Genomic DNA, 24,927 nt, shown 5'->3' on the forward strand with positions numbered 1-24,927 from the left:
TTACAACTCTGCCGAGCAGCTACGTGGTCAGGGGAGAACACGTTTGTAAAATTCTACAAATTTGATATCCTGGCAAAAGAGGACCTGGAGTTCTCTCATTCGGTGCTGCAGAGTCATCCGCACTCTCCCGCCCGTTTGGGAGCTTTGGTATAATCCCCATGGTCCTTTCAGGAACCCCAGCATCCACTAGGACGATAGAGAAAATAAGAATTTACTTACCGATAATTCTATTTCTCGGAGTCCGTAGTGGATGCTGGGCGCCCATCCCAAGTGCGGATTATCTGCAATACTTGTACATAGTTACAAAAATCGGGTTATTATTGTTGTGAGCCATCTTTTCAGAGGCTCCGCTGTTATCATACTGTTAACTGGGTTTAGATCACAAGTTGTACGGTGTGATTGGTGTGGCTGGTATGAGTCTTACCCGGGATTCAAAATTCCTCCCTTATTGTGTACGCTCGTCCGGGCACAGTACCTAACTGGCTTGGAGGAGGGTCATAGGGGGAGGAGCCAGTGCACACCACCTGATCCTAAAGCTTTACTTTTTGTGCCCTGTCTCCTGCGGAGCCGCTATTTCCCCATGGTCCTTTCAGGAACCCCAGCATCCACTACGGACTCCGAGAAATAGAATTATCGGTAAGTAAATTCTTATTATTCCACTGAGGCCTGCTGGTCCCCCATCCCCTTTCTGTATTACTGCTGGATGATCTGGGCCCTGGAGTGCAGCTGATATTGCATTTATCATCCTCTACTGTACTCCCTGCCACTGAATATTAGGACTTTGAGCGCAGCTTGGGCCTTGATACTATGGTGAGGGGCGGCCAGAGCGCGGCCGCGGCTAAATTGGAGAAGTTTGCCCACCAGCCTGCTACCCAGCCGACGCAATCATCTCCTAAGCCCTCCCCTCCTACCGGACCGACTCCCCGGCCGGGGCCGACTCGGGTGCAAACATGCAGCCATCTGCTCCTTCCATTCAACAAGTCCTGGAGGCCATAGCGGCCAGCGAACAACGCCTGTCGGACAAAATGGAGAAGGTGTAGTGCGATTTATCATTGTTGCGCCAGGACGTCCAGCGAGTCCGGGAGAGAGTGGGTGAAACCGAGACGCGGGTCTCTAATCTAGAGGACTTCAGCGGCCCTCTGCAGCGGTCTGTATCTGCGGTTACACAGCAAGTCTCGACGCTGCAAACTAAACTCCTGGATATGGAGGGCCGACTTCGCAGAAGTAATGTGAGATTCGTGGGCCTACCAGAAAAGGAGGAAGGGGCATATCCTGAGGAATTCCTGGAGTCATGGCTGAAAGAGGCGTATGGCCCTGAATCCTTTACATCCCAGTTTGCAGTGGAGCGGGCTCACCGGGTACCATTCAGGCCTCTGCCCCCAGGTGCCCCACCATGGACATTTATTGCCAAATTTTTGCACTATAAAGATCGGGACTCTGTCTTGCGCCTGGGCCGTGCGAAGGGCCCCCTCCTTCAGAACGGTGTCCGAGTGTCGGCATTTCCGGACTTTGCAGCGGACGTCCAAAAAGACCGGGCTCAGTTTATGCCCATTAAGTGGCGTCTTCGCGATCTGAATCTCTCCTATTCAATGCTATTCCCCTCTAGGCTGCGTGTGGTGGCGGATGGGGAAACCAAGTTCTTCAACTCTCCGAGGGGAGCGGCGGCCTGGCTGGACAGATACGCTCCAGGTGTCCGCCAGCTGGCTCCGGACTGACACCCAGTTTCCTTTCCGCATGGGCCTGCAGTATGCAAGTATAAGTCCGGGGAGCTTCCTTATGTTTTAGTGGTTCTGGACTTTACTGTGTAGTGTTATATACGCATAAGTTTTGGTATTGGGGGTTTTGTGGATCTGTATGCCGCGCATAGCACTGCCGTAGGCTGTCGGATCTCCAGGGATAGAGTTCTGTTAGGGATATGTGTATGCCACAGTTCGGGGAGGTATACGGGGAGGGGGGATGTTCTGGGACTGTTATTTGTTTCTGTTATTTTTTCGTTTCTTTTTTTAATTTTATGGCTTCTATACATTTATTTGGTAAATTGCGAGGTGATGTTGTGCTATTTAGGGGGGTTTGGCTCGGGGCCCGGGGCCTGCGGACAACATGGTTTCAAGGGTGGAGCGCTGTACGGGCAGGTGGACGCCCGAATAACGTTGATAATGGGACTTCTCATTCGCATTGTGGGAGCTATGAGTGACGCATCCAGGACGGTACACTGGTTGCCATGTCTGCCTTAAAAATCTTTGCGTGGAATGTCCGGGGCATTAATAATAAAGTAAAGCGATCCCTCGTATTTAAAATGATTAGGAAGTATGGCCCGGACATTATTTGCCTGAGTGAAACTCATTTAGAGGGAAATAGACTGCTGTCGCTCCGCAGGCCTTGGGTGGGGTGGGCATATCATTCCTCTCACTCCTCCTCTTCCCGAGGGGTGTCGGTCATGATAAAAAAGACTGTACAGTTTGAGTTGATCAAGGTAAATACGGACCCATATGGTAGGTTTGTGTTCCTAGAATGTAAATTAAACTCCCGTAATTTCTTCCTATTGTCTGTGTATGTTCCTCCCCCGTTCTCGTATGATGTCCTACAGAGGGCCGCCTCATTTATTGCTGCTTCCCCTCATACCCCTGTCATTTGTCTGGGGGACTTTAATAATGTGTTGGATGTCTCTATGGACAGATGGAGGTCTTCTCAGGACTCGGGGGCGGGGGGTGGCCCGTCTACAACTAACTCTAAGTTTGCAGGTTTTTTACATAGTATGCAATGGGTGGATGTCTGGAGGGCTCGGTACCTTACGCTTCAGCAATACTCATGCTTCTCCAGTACGTACGGCTCCTTCTCCAGAATTGACCTGGCCCTGGTCTCACCAGAGCTCTTACCTAGTATAACCGATGTTCATTACGAGGCACGTGTCTGATCATTCACCCCTGCTGCTGTCTCTGGATGGGGAGTGCCGGAGGGGACAGTCATATTGGAGGTTGCATCCGTCCTGGTTGGCCCAGCTGGGAGAATGTCTGGATTTAACGTCCAAGTGGGAGGGGTTTTATGCGGATAATGTGGGCTCTGCCCCGGCACCGGTTGTGTGGGATACGTTCAAAGCTTATTTACGCGGTACACTGATTGGCAAAATTGCTGCCCGCAAGATGGCGTGTAGGGCGACGGAGAGGCAGCTTGAAGATGAATGCAGGGACCTAGAGACCCGCTATTTGGCTGAGGGCACCTCTGCGTTAAAGGCTCGTTGGCTGGTAGCTCAGGAGGCTTGGTTAGCTCACCTCTCGGATAAAAATGCACGCTCCCTGTTTTTTAGGGCCACTAACATCCACATGGAGGCGGACAGGCCGGGTAGCTTACTGGCCCATTTGGTGCATTATGACCGTCCTGGGACTACGATAGTGCAGATGTCTGGTCCAGACGGCTCCACGGTAAATAACACCCCTGACATTGCGCAACTGTTCCTTTCACACTTTAAAGAGGTTTATGACACTCAGCTGACGTGCTCCATGGAGGACTTAGACAGGTATCTGACCTATATTCCCCTTCCCAAACTTTTCCCCGAGGCTAGAGACGTTCTGGACGCGCCCTTGACTTTGGAGGAGGTAACAGCGGCGGTGGAGATGTCTCCCAATGGCAAGTCCCCAGGAAGCTACGGTATTCCCACTGAGCTGTATAAACAGTACATACAGTTCTTTGGCTCTAAGTTGCATGAGATGTACGCTGATATATTTACCATTAATCAACTTCCTCCCTCAATGTCCGAGGCCATTATTATAGTACTCCCAAAGCCCGGTAAGGATCCCACACTCTAGGAGTCCTACAGGCCGATCTCACTTATCCCTACCGATGCCAATATCCTGGCGAAGACCCTAGCGGTCCGGCTCAACCTAGTCATTAAATCTATAATACATCCGGATCAATCCGGCTTCATGCCGGAGAAATCCACATCCATTAACTTGTGCAGGCTATACACTATTTTGCAGGCTCCTCACGACTTCCCCTCGGACGCAGTAGTGGTTTCATTGGATGAAGCAAAGGCATTCGACAGCGTCGAATGGTCCTACCTGTGGGGAGTCATAAAATGTATGGGCTTCGGCCCTAATTTTATACGATGGATCAAACTGCTATATTAAAGTCTGCGCGCCAGGATCTCGGTCAACGGCTACATTTCTTCCCCCTTTTCTTTGTCGCGAGGCACCAGACAAAGTTGCACCCTTTCCCCTGCCTTGTTTGCCATAGCCATCGAACCTCTGGTTTGCTTGGTTAGGTCGCACCCGGACATTGGGGGAGTAGACACGGGCCCCTGCACGGACAAAATAGCCCTTTATGCGGATGATCTTTTGTTATTCCTCCACGATTATGTTGTGGATATGCCTATTGTGTTGCAGGTCATAGAGAAATTTGGTGATTTTTCTGGTCTCCGCATAAACTGGTCCAAATCGTCTATAATGCCCATTATGGGTTCTCCTCCCAAGGCCCGAAGCTCTCCATGCCACTATGCTGGACAAGCCAGTTTAAGTACCTTGGAATCCAGGTTACTAACGACCCCTCAGACTTTATACCCTTGAATCTTGACCCACTCGTACAGTTCATAGTACGCAAGTCAAGAGCTTAGTGTAAACTCCCGCTGACAATGACGGGTAGGGTTAGCCTCATTAAGATGGTAGTTTTGCCCAAACTATTGTATGTACTCTTGCAGTCCCCTGTGTACATCTTTCCGGCCTTCTTTAAGAAATTAAATAGTATATTAACGTCTATGATCTGGGACAATAAAAGGCCCAGAATAAAATTAAATACCCTTACCAAACAAAAAGTTGATGGTGGCTTGGCCTTGCCTCACTTCCAACTATATTACTATGTGGCCCAGTTGTCACATATCGGTATTTGGCTCCGAGGAGGGGAGGATGCTGGTTTATACTTGGCGTTTCTTGGGTGTTATTATCCGGATCTCTCCCCGGTGCAGGTTCTAGTGGGAGGGAGTGTTTCCAGATTCTCGCCTCCGATTGTGTTCCAGGCCATGAAAATCTGGATAGCTATGAAGGGTCTGCTTGGGTATGATAGTATGGACCCAGATACTCCCCTTTGGCACTCTACATCACTCCATGAGCTGGGGTCTCTGGAGGGTGGGGCGGTGTGGGGCCCGTATTCCATAAATTCTATATCCCAACTGTATAGCGCTGGCGTAATGAAATCTTTTCAGCAACTAAAGGAGGAGTTTGGCCTCCCGAACTCTTACTTTTATAGATTTTTACAGCTCAGGCACGCCTTGCAGTCGCAGTTCGGGGACTCCCCCCCCCGGTGCTCCTCCCCTTCCCCATAAAGACCTTTTTGCAGTCACTGGGTCGAGTCAAGGTGATCTCCTTCACTTACTCGTACCTTCTTACAATAATTCATGCAGACCCGCTCTTGAACCTTCGGGAGCGCTGGGAGCACGACTTGGGCCCCATAGATGTGGAGGATTGGTAGGTTGCGCTGGGTAACTCGAGCCAGGTCGCCGAATCACTACGGTTCCAACAGATACAACTCTTTATTCTGCATAGATCATATATGACGCCAAATAGACTGACCAGATTAGGGGCTGGGGGTGTTGCCAGTTGTCCCAAATGCGGGGCTGCTGCAGGATCCTTCTGGCACCTTGTGTGGGAATGTCCATCCTTGCAGGCGTTTTGGGCGGGGGTCGGGTCGATTCTGGAACATACGGGGATATCGAGAGATATGCTGACTTCGAGATTTTGTATTTTGGGGGCGGGCGGACCTGACTCTGGGTCTGGGCGAGAGGGCATGTATGCCCGTAGTATGTGTGCCCTTGCCAAGGTGTGTATTACGCGGACATGGATGGCTCCGCACTCTCCTACGGTATCCACATTTAAATCTCTGGTGAATGACACCGTATTGAAGGACCACTATATATACATGAAAAATAATGCCCTTACCAAGTCTGAGAAAATATGGTCCCCTTGGATCAACTCTACATACTCATCCCTTGCCCTTCAGATTTAAGGCATATTAGCCCTGCCGGGGGTGCGTTCTCTGGGCCTCGTGGCACCGAGCCGGTCTTTTCTCTCCCTTATTCTATTTATATTGTTATTGTACCTCACATCGCACAATTGTGTAAGCCTAGGCTTGATGGGTTTGTGTTGCTTATTTAGGTTTTTTGTTTGTTTGTTGTTGTTTTTTGTTTTGTTTTTCTCAGGGGGGTAGTGGGCTATATCTGGCCCATCTAGTTGGGGTGTTTACTAAAATATTATCGGGGAGAAAACTGAAAATGTTAAGTATGTGGAATATGATCTGCTTACGGATTTCAGAAAATCTGTATACTGTGGGTTGAAAATAACTGGAACTGTATCTTCATGGAATGATTATTATGTATATATCTTAATTGGAGAGGTATATTGTATACTGCCAATTGTGTCCCCCAGCATACACTGAAATGTCTGTATCGTTAACTATTGCGTGGAATAAAAATACTCTATTCAACAAAAAAAAAAATGAAGGCTGGAATGGAAAGATGAATGGAACTGAACACTTTAGGCTTGATTCAGAGTTAGGAGCAAATCAAAATTTGCATACCATGTTGAATTGGAAGGGGTGCAAATGTATTTATTTAGTTTGTTATGTTGCCCCTTTTTTGCTCCTTTTTTATGTGCTCCTAAATGTAATTCAGAACCAGTGTATAAAGAACCTGATTCTGAGTCTGACAGATCTCAAGTGTTTGCATACAGCACATGGGCAGATGCCAATTTATTAATTTGTGTGTATGTCCACTCTGTTCTGAGCTGGACAGAACTTGGCCGGATCTCTCTCTCCGTATCATTGGACATTTTGTGATAGCAACTGGGCAGCAACAATGCAAGTGCACGGAACCAAGTTGTTTTTTTGTGAGGGGCATGGGTGTGGTATACAAGATCTACAATGTCTAGGTCAACAGTCATTAGGTTGACCCCATATGAAAGGTTGACACAGGACAGGGTCAACATGGACATAAGGTTGATGGGATCAAAATGTAAACATGGCAATGGTCGACACACCTTTTTTGCATTTTTGGGGTTAGTGTGGATAATTTTTCCATCTGGGACCACTGTTTGTACAAATTCCTCCTCTCGCGGGCTCGCTACGCTCGCCACGCTTTTGGCACGGTGTCTCGCTCTGTTTCGCTCGATACAAGGTTACTAAAGGTTATGATTTGTGACATGGATAGTCAAGGATGGAAAAAGTCCCAAAAGATTAAAAAAACAAAAAAAGTGTTGACCATTGTCATGTCGACCATTTGAACCTGTTGACCTTTTCTAGTGTTAATTTTTCATAGGTCAACCTTTTGTCCACATCAACATTTTGTCAAGTGACTGTCGACCTAGACTTTGTCGACCTTTAGTCTGGATCCCCATGGGCATATTTGTAAAGCTCCGTGCTATTCGTGTGTATGGGGAAGGGAAGCCTGTGTCTGATGGATCTCTTGTATCTAGCATAGGATAGGTGCACGTGCAGAAACTAATAATGACGGTTGCAGAGATTGGTGTAAGATCAGTCAGCGGCGCAGCTTCCCGCTTACAGATGCATAAACCCTACGGCTTCTCGCTTTAGCATAAGGTAGTAAATCAGGCTTCCGCTACTGCTCACATCTACAGCCACTTTGCGTGCGACTCAGAATCAGCCCATAAATTTATGTATCATATATGAGTACTGTATATTACTTTTGGGATTTATCTAGTCTTTAAGGAAACTGAACTTAAGGCAATGACAGCACCATTGTTAGTGTAAGATACATTCCAGGTATATCTGTATGTGAACAATTAAGCTAGAAGGTTGTATTTATCATTTTCATATTACTTATTAGACTGAGCCTGTATGAAACACAATCAGATGTCCAGACAATGTCATGTAATCAGCTTGTTGATGATTTATTTACCAGGTGCGGGACTACTCTGGAACTTACACGGTTAAACTCATACCTTGCACTACCGCTCCCTACCAGGAATACAGTTTCCCAACTGTCTGTAACCCTCGGGAGCCAATTACCTTTGATGTTGACATCAGATTCCAACAGGTATGACAAACTTTAAAGCCAAGTATAAATGTAATCCTACTATATTTCAGTAACAGAAAATAATGAACTCTGTTGTAAAATGTATACTGCATACAGGGGTTTGTAGAATAAAAAAAATACATTTATTGTAAATATTTATTCAAAAATTCATCTATCCCAAAATTTCCTGGACCGCACTGTCAAAATGAATTATTTACCTCACTGCTAACTAATGATTGCCAAGAACTACTGAACTGTAAATGTTACTGCCTGAAAGACACAAATATGCAATAATCTCAATCACTATGTGTACACAGTCTCTGGTAGATCACATTCATGGGACCTTATTGGATCATAAAGCCACAAATCAGGATATTGACATTGGAGATCCAGGAATGGTTTAGCAATACTTAGGGGTAGATTTACTGAGGCTTCTAAAAATGAAAGTGGAGGTGTCGCCCATTGCAACCAATCAGATTCTAGTCATTATTTCTCTGTTGCTTACTAGAAAATGATAGACATGATTTGATTGGTTGCTATGGGCAACACCACCACTTTAGTAAACCTACCCCTACATTTTGAGGCCAAATGGAACAAAAAAATAGATGTAAAACACATTGGTGCTTATGTACTAAGCCTTGGAGAGTGATATCGTAGAGAGAAATAAAGTACCAGCCAATCAGCTCATAACTGTCATCTTACAGACTGTGTTTGAAAAGTGACAGCTGGGAGCTGCTTGGCTGGTGCTTTATCTCTCGAAGGCTTAGTACATGTGTTGCACATACTATTAACAAAAAATTAAATAAAAAGACTAAATTAATAATAATAAAATGTCATATTAAACAATATTAAACAAAATGTAAGAAGAAGTGTGGGTGCTCTATATGAATTACTTATATACAAAATAGGACTATATCAAAACACAATTTGCAATACACTGTGCAGAGTTTACTTTTGCTTAGGTAACATCAGAGTTGATGTATCCAGCAGAGAAAATATGGAAGAAGTGGACCACTGGAGAAGTTGCCCATAGCAACGAATCAGCTCCAAGGTAGCATTTATCGGGTACATTCTATAAAGTCATGAGAACAAGCCTATTGGTTGCTAAGCAGTATTTCTCCACTGGCCTACTTCTCCACTCTTCATGTTCTTGACACATCAACCCCATTATACCATAATTCTACCATATATTGCTCCTATCATATGTGTAACTGTGCTGACTGTTCTGTTCAGATGACTCATTTACCTCATTCTTCTTAACAGGTCAGCGACCCAGTAGCTACAGAGTTTAGTCTGAATACCCAGATGCTACTTCTATCTAAAAAATCTCTGTGGTTGTCTGATGGTTCAATGGGATTTGGACAAGAGAGCGACATAGCTTTTACAGAAGGTATCATCATTGCACTCTTGTCCGTTATCTGTTTTTATTCCACCATATTACATGAGCAATAACTGAGATTCCAGGCTGGCTGTACCACACTGAGCATAAAAATCCAGCCGCAGTTTCTATTAACTTTTACTGTACCTGCAGCCCCAATTATTTATTTTCTTTATTTTTGGTCTTTCCTGATGTCGGGTCCAAGATAAATAATTTTATTTTTCTGTATTATAAGGAACAACCTGCTCCACTGTGATCGAAGGGGGTGATTCAGACCTGATCGCTAGGCTGGTAAAATTGTAGTCCTGCGATTAGATAGTTGCTGCCCAAGGGCAGTGTATATTTGCTGTGCAATTGTGCGATCACGTGTACACTGAGCAGCTAAAAATCCCTGTCAGCGGACAGCTGCAAATCTGTTCGCACCTCACTCACCAGTGAATGGTTTTTACCAGTGTGTGCAGTCTCTGCACAGCCCAGGACTTACTCCTACAGTCAGGGGCGGATTGGGAACAAAAAGCGGCCCTGGAAAAAATTGTACTAGTGGCCCCACTTGGGCAGCACCAGAGGTGTAAGGTCTAGCCATGGGCCATGGCAGCAGCACCCTCCCCCCAAGACTTTCCAGGTAGTGGGCATGTCCAGCATCAAGGGGGAAGTTAAAAAGAAATAAAATTAAATATTAAGGCACATTATATGATACACCTTTAGAATTTAAGAAACTATATAATTCTTTAGAAAGATATATTTTCTTGCTTATTACACCAACCGTGTACCAATCACTATTCACTCAATCTTATATGTCAGCCAAGCAGGCAGTCAGAGCATACACTAGATCATCTGCATTCACAGGCTAAGTGGCAAAGTCATTTTCATATATGCAAATTGTTTGGCATCTTATTCATTATGTCTATAAATAGGACCACATGTCCTCAAACAAAACAGGCCCCATGGGTGCGCCGGCCCACCGGGAATCTTCCCTGTAGGACCTATGGCCAATCCACCTCTGCCTACAGTGCAATCAGAACAGGCTGATCTGGACTGGAGCTGACATCAGACACCCTCCCTGAAAACGCTTGGGAACGCCTGCATTTTTCCTGACACTCCCAGAAAATGGTCAGTTACCACCCATAAACAGCCTGTCAGTCAGCATGTGAATGGCTGTGCAATTCGAATTTTCGCACCAGCCTGTCGCTGACCGAGGATGCGTGTTGTTTGCCGACGCGGTGCATATGCATGCGCAGTTAATCACTGATCGGCCGTTGTGCGAAAACGCACATCAGCAGTCGGGTCTGAAACGGGCCCTAAGTCCCTCCATGGTGAGGTCAAATACTGCTTTGAATATTCTTAGATTTAAGGCCAGTACTCACCGGCAGATGTGGGGAGAGATGTGTGCTGAGCGAACCGCTCAGCACACATCTCTCCCCCCGCTCAGCACAGCGCGTATGGTGAGCAGCTACGGAAATGTACATATCTCTTTAAGTATTGCTGTGCTGTCTTGTAGTTTCATGCCACCAGATTCATAGTAGCAATCAAATAATCAGTACACAGCTTAGCAGAAACAGCAGACAAGGATTGAAGCAGGTGAAGTCCAAATAACCAGGCAATGGTTAGATGTCTGGGAAACAGGGCCAGATTGAGGCTTGTGAGGGCCCAGGGGCAATGACAAACACCCCTGAGCATACGCACACACACCATGCGCAAAACCGATACTTCTTTGCCCTTGTGGTAACACACACACACACACATACACACACATACACACGTATAAAAACACATAAAATAAATATATGTACAGTATACATACAGTAGATAAATACACACACATATACAGTATAAGTGTGTATATACATAAGTATGTACAGCATAGACATATGAGGCTAGGAGGAATGGATAGATAGATAGATAGATAGATAGATAGATAGATAGATAGATAGATAGATAGATAGATATAGGAACAAGAGCGCAGGTGCACCAAACACCATTAAAATTATAACAACCATAATATCCGAGGTTGTGTTAGGAACCTGTCCGATGAGGTCACCGTGAATTGACCAATATATGCCAAGAACCTCGGATATTATGGTTGTTATAATTTTAATGGTGTATGTTGCACCTGCGCTCTTGTTCCTATATTTTAGTACTAAGTCCCAGCAAGGTAGCACATCCCATTATAAGAAGCTAGGGTGTGCAGTCCAGGCCCCCTCCCACCAATATAGATATATAGATATATAAAAATATATATGTGGAGGGCACAGAGCACAGGTAGCCTGTAATGTACCGCCCTAGACCCCACCAGCATATAGAATGTTCATGCATAGCACGCCAATCCCCATCCTCATCCAGTACACTGCAGCAGCATCCAGCACACCCTCTACCCTGCTGCCCCCCGTCCCCCTCAGAAAGCCAGCATAAACCCCCACCCACAGGGCAGCCGCGGCCGGCACCCCCTCACTTGCACCAGACAGCATGGCAGCCGAACCGTCCTTCTCCCTGCCTCCACAGAACAGCAGAAGCTGCGGCGGGCGGTACCCCCCCCCACACACACACACCCACACACACACACTCCCTGCAGCACATACAGACAGCAGCCCCCTGCACCGGTGCCAAACAGGAAAATACATGCTCACGGGGTCCCTGCCAGGAGAGGGGAGATCAGACCCTTCCAGGAATCATCTGCTGCGGTGCTGCCAACCCTGCTGGGACGCCCATGTCTCCTCCCACAGCTGTCTCATCAGAATAGCATTCTGCAGCAGCGTGACTGGGTGCAGGGGAGCGGAAGGTCCTACAGTCATCACAGGTCTCATAGCAGCCGCATCCCCTGCACTGTGTTGCGGCCCCTAAAGTGTGGGGGGCCCGGAATGACCTCCCCTGTTGCCCCTCCTATAATCCGGCTCTGCTGGGAAATCAATGATAGCAACCAGGAACCAGATGGAAATGTATTCCAAATGTCAGTCCAGTATTTGGTACACAGTGGTGCTTAAGCGCGCAGCCAAGGAGATAAGCAAAGGAAGGTCACATAGTAAACTGGTTGGTACATGGTAATAAAAAGTAGGGAGCAGGCAGGACAGTTGTCAGGAAAGAGCTGGAGGTGAAAAAACCAGAGTCAAGTTCAGATCATTACAAGCTGTGCTCTGAGGAATATCACAGAATAATCACCTATCACTGTCTGCTAAGAGAAATCTCACTATAAACACCAGGGGATGTGTCTTCATGCATTGGCAGATTAGTTAGTAACACCTGTGAGACTGTTTTATGCTTAAAGCTAGGTATCCATTTGCTGGCAATAATCTGCAACCTCTGTGAGGCATATTAACTGGGCTAACTTGCTAAGGTGCATAACACAGGTTTTGAATAAATGTTTTGGTGGCGCAGTATACAACGCTAAATATAACAGTAAAAGCAAGTGTGCATATTTTATACTTGTGTTTTAACCAACTGTATTTTTTCCCAGGTGACACCATCTATGGTCGTGTCATGGTGGACCCTGTACAGAACCTGGGTAATTCTTTTTACTGTAGCATTGAGAAAGTTTTCCTTTGCACTGGAGCAGATGGGTATGTCCCAAAATATAATCCATCAGGCTATGAATATGGCTGCTTGGCTGATTCAACATCTCTCCTGTACCAATTCAAAATTTTGGTAGGTTTAATGTCTTGTGTATAATTGTTTTGTTGTTTGATGTTTCTTGTACAATAGAATATATTTTAGGTTGCTACTACTACTACCACCAGTAGCGGATCTTGCTACGGGCACAAGGGATTTTTGCCCGGGGCTCTGCCTTCCGGAGGGCTCCGCCGCCATGGCAAGATCCGCTACTGTTGGTTAGTGCCCCCCGGTGCTGTGCAGTACTGTGAAGGAAACTAGACGCTACCCGTCTAGTTTCCCTTCGTGGAGAGGACCTTTGCTGTGCGGTGTGCGATGACGTCATCGCGCACCACACAGCATTGTGGGACTGGCACATAGACACTAGGGGTCATAATTGACCTCTAGTGTCTATGCTGTGCTATGGGAGAGACGTCATGATGTCTCTGCCATAGATCCGAGGAGCGGCGCCGGCGGAGGTCAGCAGCGGTCGGGAATCAGTAGCGGGGATAGTAAGATTTTTTTATTTTTTTTTGTAAGCGGCGCTACTCAACTGGGGGCACAAACGGGGGCACAACTCTACAGGGGTCACAAATGGGGGCACAACTCTACAGGGGGCATAACTGACCACGCCCCTGTATGAAGCCATGCCCCTATTTTCGCCCAGAGCGCCACAAGGGATAGAACCGGCCCTGACTACCACAGTGCTATTACAGTATTTAGACAGTAAATACAGATTAAAATAAATATATGATAAAGCAGTAAGTACAGTATGTCTTCACATATTTGTGCATCATTTATAACATGCTAGATATTTCACAAAATGTAAAAACGAAAAATTAGTGGAAGGGAAAACTGTTAAGGTAAGCTGAAAATGTATACTGCATGAATTACACGCTAATTGTGAATAAATCAAAACAGCTCTTCTTCATTTTGGTTTTAAATTAATCCCATATTTATTAATTATACTGGTTATATTTATTACAATATTTTAATAATGGTGTGTCAGAAAAAAAATAGCAGTGTGTGTCTCAGATGTGTCACAACATCAAAAGGTTTGGGAACCAATGTAATAAAGTATTTGTATAATAAAAACATAAAAAAGAAATATATATTGGCAGAACCCAATATTATTGGTAAACAAGAAAAAGCTTAAATGCTCTTGATTAATAAAATGTGAATAGGTATTCTTATTCGTTATGCAGCAATTTCTGCCTTTGCCAGTCAATATGCATTATTATGAGTTTGAGAAACTTCAATCTGATACAGGTTGAGTCTCCCTTATCCAAAATACTTGGGACCAGAGGTATTTTGGATATGGGATTTTTCCGTATTTTGGAATAATTGCATACCATAATGAGATATCATGGTGATGGGACCTATATCTAAGCACAGAATGCATTTATGTTACATATACACCTTATACACACAGCCTGACGGTAATTTTAGCCAATATTTTTTATAACTTTGTGCATTAAACAAACTGTGTCTACATTCACACAATTCATTTATGTTTCATATACACCTTATACACACAGCCTGAAGGTCATTTAATACAATATTTTTAATAACTTTGTGTATTAAACAAAGTTTGTGTACATTGAGCCACCAAAAAACAAAGGTTTCACTATCTCACTCTCACTCAAAAAAGTCCGTATTTCGGAATATTCCGTATTTCGGAATATTTGGATATGGGATACTCAACCTGTACTGTTCTTTGTAATGTTTTGTGTCCACAGAATTCATTTAATGCATTTAACATGCGTTCTTAAAGTCAGTATAACTTGCCAAAATGTCAATAGCTAATACAAGGGAGGGGAAGGGAGGGGAAGGGAGGTCTATTCTCCCGGGAGTGTCAGTATAGTCCAGGAGAGTAAGCAAGTATGCATTCAAATTCATCATGTTTCAGTACAAATGTATTATGTTCCAGATTATATTTGTTAGCATGTTTTATAACTTTGTTATATTTTATCTTATGGCTGCTGACTTACTTATACCCCTTTCACATTGCAATGCCGGTTCGCACTCGGGAATTGGAAACGGGCCCTTCCCAGGTGCGACCCGGCATTGGACCCTTACACTCTGGCTTCCCGACCCAGCAATATGCCGGGTTGGGTTACCATCAGGGCGGGGACCGCGGCCATATCAGGGGCGGAGGCGGCGCTGGGAGATTAAATCGTCTCCATGCCGCCTCTGCATGTACTGTGAACGGGTCCTGGGTTGCATTGACCCGGCAACCCATTCACACTGCACCTGATACGGTAATAACCCGGGAATAACCATTCTTTATTCCCAGGTTGAAATACCAGGTCAGGCGACCCGTGAATTCATCAGTGACCCCTTTCACACCGCACAGCGACCCGCGTCCACCAAGCAATATACCAGGTCGATACCGGGTTGTATGTGCGGTGTGAAAGGGGTATTACTTATAGTAGTGTTGTAATAGATTTTTCTTTATCTGTATTCATCTAATCTGCCTGCAGGACAAAGCACAGCCGGAAACTCAAGCTGATAAATTTGGCAGCATCATATTCAATGCCAAGCTGGCGGCAGATGTTCCCGAGGCATTACCTCTAGTCAGGCAGCCTGGATCAGACGGATTTAAAGTTGACTCCACTCCTTTGTTCCAGGTGTGTGATCACCGACAGAAATCTCTTCTTTAAAATAATACTTATTTCAGGTAGTAGCATTTGTACAATGGAATCCGCCTTTGCCTCTGATCAAAATATTAATAGTCAACGTATATGTATATTCTACAGATACCATAGCAAACAACATACAGTACAGTCCTACCCTGGGATAGTTTCTAAATCGCACTACATTCATAAAAGAGCCTTAGGAAGTCCTGGTGCAGTTCTAGGTATAGCAGTGCTACTAATTTCACAGTTTAAACAGTATGTTTGGTCATTTGCAAACCAGGGGGTAAATTTACTAAGATGGGAGTTCTATTTAAGATGGGATGTTGCCCATAGCAACCAGTCAGATTCCAGGTATTATCTTCTAGAAGGTGCTAGGTAAATGAGAAGTAGAATCTGATTTTTTGCTATGGGCAACATCCCATCTTAAATAGAACTCCCATCTTAGTAAATTTACCCCCAAGACATCATATGATTGGCGTGAGTTCAATCGCTTCCTTCTAATGTTTCATATTGCCTAAATACAAGAACAACTTAGGTTGTTGGATACAATTTTATCTACACAGATAGTCATATTCTCCGTATCAGGAGTCTATAATTTGTGGAACCAAATTTGATAGGTAAAAGTATTCCCCACTATAAATCTTGGACTGCCTAGGGTAAACCAGTACACATGGGAATTGTATTCTAAAAACAGTATACTGTGCATGTTTTATAGGTTTCTACTGGACGAGAGTGGTATATACACACAATCTACACTGTGAGGTCTAAAGAAAATGCCAACAGAGGTATCGGAAAGAGAAGCATTGAGTACCATTCTCTATCCAACACTGGTCCTTTAGGAGGTTCCCTCACCATCCGTAAGAAGAGAGATGTCAATGAGGCCCCAACAATAGCTCAGGAAATTGGCATCGAGAACAACAGGGGAACCAATATCCAACACATCATTTTGGAACGCAGCAACAAAAAGACAATCCCCGAAAAGGATATTACTATCGATGGGATAATCCCAAGAGAGCTTAATAACAAGGAAACAGAGTTCAACATTGTCATCATCGTGGTAGTCATTGCTGCCGTATTATTATTAGTGGTCTGCTTGATAGCTATTATTATATTCCTGCTGAGACGTAAGATGAAGTCAAAAAAGAAGGAAGAAGGGAGAGAGTCGGGAAGCAGCGAGCCCATGATGCCTCCTCGCGGTTACAGTACAGACAGCTCAGAGGTTTGACGTTATGGATCTATGATCAAGCCGCATAGAAGTGCCTCAAAAGTTATACACTTTACATTTTCAGCTAATGTCTCTTTTCAGAACATATCTACATACACTGTGCCCCAATGGTCAGTCTACTCTTAAATACCTCATGTATATTTAAAGTGTTGGAAGGACCATGAGAGGCACAAAATGGGACCGGAACATCAAATCATTGCATTTGTATTAAGGAACTCCTGACAACCTGAACTCATGCACTAAACATGAAGAGGCGCTGAACTAAAACTCTAAACGAGGGTCATCCTCTTGTATTTCTTTTATATTATTTAAACAAATTTAAATATGCAACGGTGCTGATAGCTTGTCTCTTCCTTCTTAGAGAGGGCTCATTCAAATCTTATCCAATTAGCTTTGGAGGTTTAGTTATCATATTATACATGTCAGTTTGCAATTTTTGCCAAGAGCCTTGCTATCATCATGATGAAGAATGTCATGAATAATATTCTTTTTCTTGTATTTTGGAATACGTAAACAAATGACATGGTCCAGTTACTGCAGTAAGGTGTTGACAAATACTGACCTTTTCAATATTGTTCCTTTGTAAGCCAAAGATACCTTTGTCATTGTATGGTGCTAGTCTAGGCGAAAAAAGGCGCAACCAGCGTGTTATTTTATTATGTTTATTATATGTTTGTGGTCATTTTAATACAGTACAAACCTCCTAAACTAAAATGATTGCTAGTGTGAGAAATAAGACAAAGTGCGGCACAGTGGAGTATAGTTGAAGACAAGATTACTTTATTGCACTCAGTATTTTAGAACGCTGTAATGATAGACCTGCATTTGTCCACTGGCTATTATGAAATGAATCCCATTCTTGCAATTGTCTTGTAGCCTAGACCTTAGCGCATTGATGAGGTGCAGGGTATTTTGCAGGAATATCACCTTTCCAAAGAAGTATCATATTGCATTATTACATGAGATCACCAGCATCAGTGGCATACAGTATGTCAACTTTGGGGTTTGACAAGACATAGCAACTTGGTCCCTGATTAACCTGCTACACGGAGATAATGAAACTGATGTGGCATCACCTTTTTGACATCCATACTGCTTTGTTCAGAAGAATTACACATGACACCTGTTGAGAACCAAATGTGGCCTCCAAGCTTCCTGTTGCCAAAACTGACCTAGTGATGTGTATTGCTCATGACTGAAAGTACTTTGCAGGTTCCTCTTGGGAAAATTAGATTTCACCTTGTCCCTAATAAACAACCTTAGTAGAAAAATAAATATAAGAAAGAGATAAAAAGATTAGGGCTGATAGTAAAACCAGTTGAGTTAAACGGGAACCATATCAATTTTCTGAGCAAACAGAAGGCTCTTGTCAGTAGCTTTTGAGTCTTTTTGGTTCTTAAGGCTCCTGTCTGCATATTTACCATTCTCTTTGGTTCTACTGGTTTATATAAGCTATTGCTTCAGAGACTATCCAAGAAACAACAAATTGTAACCTGCATTGGAAAAATCACGTGTAAACTCAAACCTACAAGTTCATATAAATATTATAAGAACTAATGTTTGTGACTGAGTTTAACAAGTCATAGTGCTAAAAAAGAAATCCACATATAAGGTATTCTAACCTATGGTAACAATTGAGACACTAGTACAACTTAGAACAATAAAAGCTGACATCTTATTGGTTGATATTGGTACAGAGTGATTCCATTGCCTACTCAGAGAGGTGGTTGCTATTAGGTGAAGCCAATGCTCATGCGTGTACAGCCTATCAATTCAGTGGAATCCAGTAACATTGCTGATGCACTTTAAGTCCTCAGTGATGTAACTGGTTCCTAGTAATTTGATAGGCTGTATTGGCTGGTATACAGTAACTATGATTAGGCAACGGATGCACTGCAATGTTTTATATGCGTAAAACTAATATGTAGGTTCACAAGGTACAACAATGTTATATTAAATTATTTATGTTATACACAATATCAGTTGGAGAAAATTAACTGCTGCTGCCGAAATGAATTCCATCTTATTCCTTGCTTAATTGAATCTGCCCCATAGTCTCTGACATAAACACCACAATGTCACTAATTTAATCTGAAAATGTTGTATGGCTGAACAGAAAATACAATGTGGTGTATATGAAAGATATATTAATGACATTTACAATTATATATGTAAACATTGAAGGTTATCCAAAATGAATTGTTAGCGATACATTTGTGGTCTTGAGGGGGGACGGTTTTTCAACACACTGTACACTTTTGGTCTGGAATCTTACTGAAGAACACTGCAGCATCTTATAACCACTCTCGACATAAAATGCCAATGAGAGAGGGCAATAGCTTTAGTATATTGTGAAAGTTGTTCCTGGTTCTTTTATTTAAGGTTACTTATAGAAGTTACTTAAGGTTTTTATTTACAGTTCTACAAATTATCCTTCAAGTAAGGTATTAAAGTTTGTTATGAAATGTAATATTTTTAATTTTAATGACAAAGTCTTGTTGCTGCTGTATGATAAATGCACATTCTGCTACAAATACGTAATAATGCCTGCCATCTAATGTCAGACCTTGGGGAGATGTATAAACCTTCTTAAGAGGATAAGTGGAGAAATTGTCCCAGTAACCTAGACTCTAAATATTAGATATCTGGTACGTTCTATGAAATGATAGGTAGAATGTAAATGGTTGCTATGGGCAACTTAACTAGCTGGCTGCTTTGGAAGGTTTGCTACATCTCTCCCTATCCCAGATATTAGTATTCAACGTTGTAGGAAGCATGTTGTAGCCAGTGGGACAGGACGAGGTTGCCGAGAACCAACAAAAGGACGGCTTTGTCACAATTTAATGATATCAAGAAAACAGTAGACTTTTTGTATTACGTTATGTACTTAATAAAATAACATGTTGGGAACAAGTAATTTATTATTTGGAAATAATTGAAACTCTTAATAATGTATAATTATTATTATTATATTTGTAACTATGGGGGTAATTCAGACCTGATTGCTGCTCCAAAGTGTGAATGCGTATGCACCACAATGCGCAGGTGCATCGCACGACTGCAAAGCGCATCGCCGGCCAGCGACGGGTTTGTGCGAAGGATCCATTCGCACAGGGGTTCGCAAGGAGATTGACAGGAAAAGGGCATTTGTAGGTGGCAACTGACCGTTTTCAGGGAGTGTTTGGAAAAACGCAGGCGTGTCCAAGCATTTACAGGGCGGGTGTCTGACGTCAAATCCGGTCCCAAACAGGCTGATGTGATCGCAGCGGCTGAGTAAGTCCTGGGCTGCGCAGAGACTGCACAAAGTCAGTTTGTGCATCTCTGCTACACATGCGATCGCACACTTGCACAGCTAAAATACACTCCCCCTGTAGGCGGTGACTGTCCGATCGCAGGGCTGCAAAAGTTGCTGCCCAGAGATCAGGTCTAAATTACCCCCTATGTGCACAGTATACAGAAAGACCCTAGCATAAGAATGTTTTGCATAGGTCTGACAATTGTGTATTGTGGCGCTGGCTATTAGGTGCCCCATAATTCTAATATATGCAAGTTTTAGTCATCGTCTAGTAATTTCAAATGTAAAAGTTTATACCATGTTAGTAATCCTACTTTGAAATTGACTTTAAGTTGTATTTGCTTAATTGTGAATATTGAAGTTTAAATTCAATTATAATTCAAATTTTCCTGTTCATTTAAAACCGTTTTTATACATTAACCAAATGTGCAGGTCAGTGTAAATATATGAAGTAGTTCTTGTTCTAATTTTTCTAACTCTTGCCCTTGAGTTGTCTTGTGGTTGACAGTTGGGCCCCATAGATTATCTATAGTTTAATATGGTGCATTACTGTAAATGAAGGTAATATCCTTATAACATAATACATTCAGGACAGTGGCCCTGTCACCTACACAAAGCAGAGAAGGCTGAATTCATCAGAATACAGGTGGTCTGTTGACTAGGAACTAGAGATGTGCCCAGACCCCCATGTTTTGGTTCCAAATCATGTGTGTTTAGGTATTGGCAAACCCCCCCCCCCCCTCCCCCCCAAGTGTTAGTATTGGATCAGCTAAAATTATGTTACCTGGACCTGTTGTTATTCCTCCTAAAGTGTTATTAACATCAACAGTCAATTTTGATCAATTTTGGCACATGAAATCACGAGGGAGGGGCTTACATGCAATAAAAAAAAAGACCCAAGATCTATGTTTGCAATCCAAACTTGCGGGTACACCCGAACCAGCACTTAGTTCTACTCAGAACCCTAGAGTGACCAGGTATGGGACTCAATTTGACTCGTAACACCAAAGTTCGGGTGTGTACGGTTTTCAGCAAAACCAAACTTTTCATCTCCACTAGGAGCTAGTGTCATCATTATACCATCATTATAGCTTCTAGTGGCGCTATCCCCATCGGGTAACCTAGGCTTCTGCAAAGTGACCCCATTCATTGAAAATACTTATTCCAGTAACATACCTCCTGACTCTTAAATATACATAATTGGCACAATGTGCAAATCACCATTAAATAAAGGGGCGTGATTTTGCCTCATCAGGGAATGCCACATCTCTCGGAGTGCGTGCCCAATTACTCTGGAAATGCTAAGACACCGTCAGCGACCTTTCCTATACCCTAGAAACACCTTTTCAAAGCCACGCGCACCTACAGCTTCTACTGTGTGTCCAGAGTGGGGGCACTTTTCATGCCATATCTAATTGCATTTTGATATATATTGTATATGAGAAGACCTTGTTACACTGAGTGTTCTATACACTCAATATATAAATTGATATTTAAAAGTGCTTTTATTTTTCCAGCTTTGATGAATATAAAAATTAGGAGGGAGCGCTTTGGTATCTGGAAAAGCATCAGTGTGAAAAGTGCTTGGTTGACACTCCCCTGAATCATACCCAAATGCTAAGGGATTACCTCAAACTCCCGGTAAGAGTGAGTGGTCCTCCCACATTCAGGTCATGTCCTAGTGAAATGACAAGATGGAGACAATAATGCTGGAAGCATAGTCCAGGTAGAGGGAGCGGGGGCAATATGATGTATATCTGTAACCCCTCTTCATAGACCTGTGGTTCTATGCATTGTGCTATAAGGTTCAGTGGGGCCTAAAGACATTGCTCCAGCTGCACTCCCATCAGCTGACATCTGTGTCTTCCCCCCGGGGACATCACATAAGTCCCTACTGGCCAAATCAATGCCTAGAGCTTCCATAATAGGTATAATACACCCATATGAGAGATTTGAAGGATTATAATTCTGGTTCTAGTGTTGGAACTTAAGGACTTTGCTCTCTTGCTAATTAATGGAAATGTCATCAATCTGCCATTATCCCTTTCAGAGTCACAGTATCTAGTAATATAACATTAGGGTTGACTTTTTTTTAACTTCAGTTCAGTCATAATAATGACAGACTGTATAGTTTAATATAATTAGATGAAGACTAGACACATTCACCATTACATAATGTCTTGGAGCCTTTTATGTGGGATATAATTGTCCTTTCATGTTCCAATTAATGAGTTAAGTATACGCTCAGTGGTTAAGAATGCTGATTGGGCGCACATTATGCCTGATGCAGAACTGGCCAGGATCAGACGTACAGTACATGCTCTCTAAAGTGTGCACTGAGATAAATGCGTGTATTTGCTCACATGCTGTGCTAGGTACGCCCCCTATCTGTACACTTGGTTTAAAACCTGTCATCATCATCAATACGCATTTGCATTAGTTCTCTACTACAGTAGGTGTAAAAGCTATGCCTGATTCCAGGGGTATTTTTACACTTAAACATAGGATGGTCTGTATAGGTCGCAGTTCTGTCAGTCCATCCTCACTGAACTTGGCCTCCTTCTGAATGCCATGTTACAGCCAATTTATTCCTTTTCAGTCATACGATTGAAATGTGTGTGACTAAGCATTGCCTTTTGTTACATAGGCTCAGTTCTAGAGCACTTGCATCAGCGCCACTGTGTAAGGGATTTCATATTAGTGTCTTTCATTCTGTCCACCCCTGAAAATCACTTTTGATAAAATACATTCACATACAGTGATTGCAGTGGCAATAATACAGTCAGAATATATTATAATACTTATACTAATGCTGTTTAAAATTTTAATATTTTGGGGGGTGTAAAAGGTCATCCAAAATGTCATCCGAGCAGCTGGGCTACTCTCTCTCAGAGTTGGGGAGGGACTAGGCAAATATGGTCTGCTGCATTTTTATTACTATTAAAAGAGAAAATCTTAATTCATTTTTAATTGATCAGTTTCAAGATGTCCGTTATCACTCATTAAATAGCATATCAAAGTCCATGTATTGGAAAGTTGCTTCACTGTGTTTCTAATTTGATTTATTCCATTTAAAGTGATTATCGGTCTTTTTAACAGGCTTTCATGTATTGCTCTATATATAACTCGCCTGCAACTGTAACTAAATTCATTGATTTTAATTTCCAGATTATTTCTCTATTTTTTGCCCTCATCTATATACAGTAGATGCCTGTATATATTTGTTAGTTAGTTGCCTAGGAAACAACACAGTTGTACTGTGGGTAGCATTGTAGCCATAAACCACTTAACTGGCATGGTCAGATTTCATGCAAATGCGTCGTCCCACCCTGTCCCCCCGTTTTTGACGAGGAGTTCCGTTCTGCAGATGTGCATAATATAATGTTTAAATATTTTAAAAAATACTTTTTCAACTTTATTAAATAAATTTAATTTTAAAAACAATGTTAATATTGTTTTTGACGAGGAGATCCGTTCTGCAGATGTGCATAATATAATGTTTAAATATTTTAAAAAATACTTTTTCAGCTTTATTAAATAAATTACATTTTAAAAATGTAAAAAAAAAGAAAAAAAAAGCTTTTGAAGGGAAAAATCGTCAGTTAAGTGGTTAAATAAAGTGTAGAGAGCAATGAAACTATACAACTTTGCTTGATTGTATAAATACATTGCCGAAAAGCCCAGAAGGAAGATAATATCTGAACAACGAATTCAGTAAAGTTGCATAAATACATGCGCAAGCCATTACATAAAAGTCACGTGAAGGTGGAACAGTCCTTTAAATGTGCTTTTTCATTTCTTCATGTAACTAAACCTTAAAGCCACTAAAACCAAGAATATAAAGTAATTCAGTCTGCAAATTCATAACATTTGCAAATACACGTCTAACATTTCCTGTGCCATTGTTAAGGTGTTTGACATATCTGGCACTTGTCCACTATCAGTTTCTGAAGAATGGAATACTCTTTCATCCTGTTAATTCCTGAAATGTTTGTTTACATATTTACTGTATAAACGTTGGTACATCACAATATGTACACTACAGTCCACTCTTATCTGTAAATGTTATTGCAAATCCTTTATATAAACCTATGTGTTGTATGTTTAGCACTACTTTGTAACATTACTCTTATGTCACTAAGGGAAGTTTAGACAATATCTCACTGTACAGTGCAATACCTGAATATAAATAGAATAATAGATGAACAATGGTTTAGTTTCTACATAAACCTGTCCTGTTTTCTAAGCAAGTGTAACATATGTTGAGAAATAATAGTATTCACCCTTTACTGATTGCAGTATCTTATCATACAACACTGACATTTGTCATAATTACATAAGGCAGCTTTCCAATGTCTGTGTTAATAAAACAGTTTGTTACTTGGACCCATAACCACCATGTGGTCTGCAATAAACATTGTCTTTTTCCAGTGCTTTGTGATATTTCATGGTGATTTATCTTCTATATAAACAGGAAGTAGTACTTATTTAAATTTCAGAATGGAACTGCTAGGTGTCCTTGTAGTATCCAGATGGTACATCGACATGGATTAGGTTGACCACTCTTGGGCTACATTGATATGGTCGACACAGGCAAAAGGTCAACATGTTTAAATGGTTGACACGGTACAGGTCAACACATGAAAGGTCGACATGCCTTTTTTTTAAAAAAATTGGTCTCTTTCATACTTTACCATCCATGTTGACAGCGATTGGGAATAGTAACCTATTGTGAATGCAGGTGTAGCGGAGGGAGGCATCTTGCCCGCAGCATGGCGAGTGAAGTGAACCATGCAA

At 42.6% G+C, this 24,927-nt stretch overlaps 1 protein-coding gene across 1 annotated transcript in view; it reads left to right on the forward strand.

Moving 5' to 3' along the window:
* FREM2 (FRAS1 related extracellular matrix 2) overlaps positions 1 to 24,563 on the forward strand; it is a 285,338-nt gene extending 260,775 nt beyond the window's left edge. Inside the window, exons 20-24 of the mRNA XM_063951860.1 lie at positions 7,901 to 8,035; positions 9,278 to 9,404; positions 12,841 to 13,028; positions 15,455 to 15,601; positions 16,326 to 24,563. Coding sequence (XP_063807930.1) covers positions 7,901 to 8,035; positions 9,278 to 9,404; positions 12,841 to 13,028; positions 15,455 to 15,601; positions 16,326 to 16,835 — 1,107 coding nt within the window. The 3' untranslated portion in view covers positions 16,836 to 24,563. The remainder of the gene's footprint in view (positions 1 to 7,900; positions 8,036 to 9,277; positions 9,405 to 12,840; positions 13,029 to 15,454; positions 15,602 to 16,325) is intronic.
* Positions 24,564 to 24,927: the final 364 nt, after the last annotated feature.

Source organism: Pseudophryne corroboree, chromosome 2 (assembly GCF_028390025.1).
Source record: "Pseudophryne corroboree isolate aPseCor3 chromosome 2, aPseCor3.hap2, whole genome shotgun sequence".
NCBI lineage: Eukaryota > Metazoa > Chordata > Amphibia > Anura > Myobatrachidae > Pseudophryne > Pseudophryne corroboree.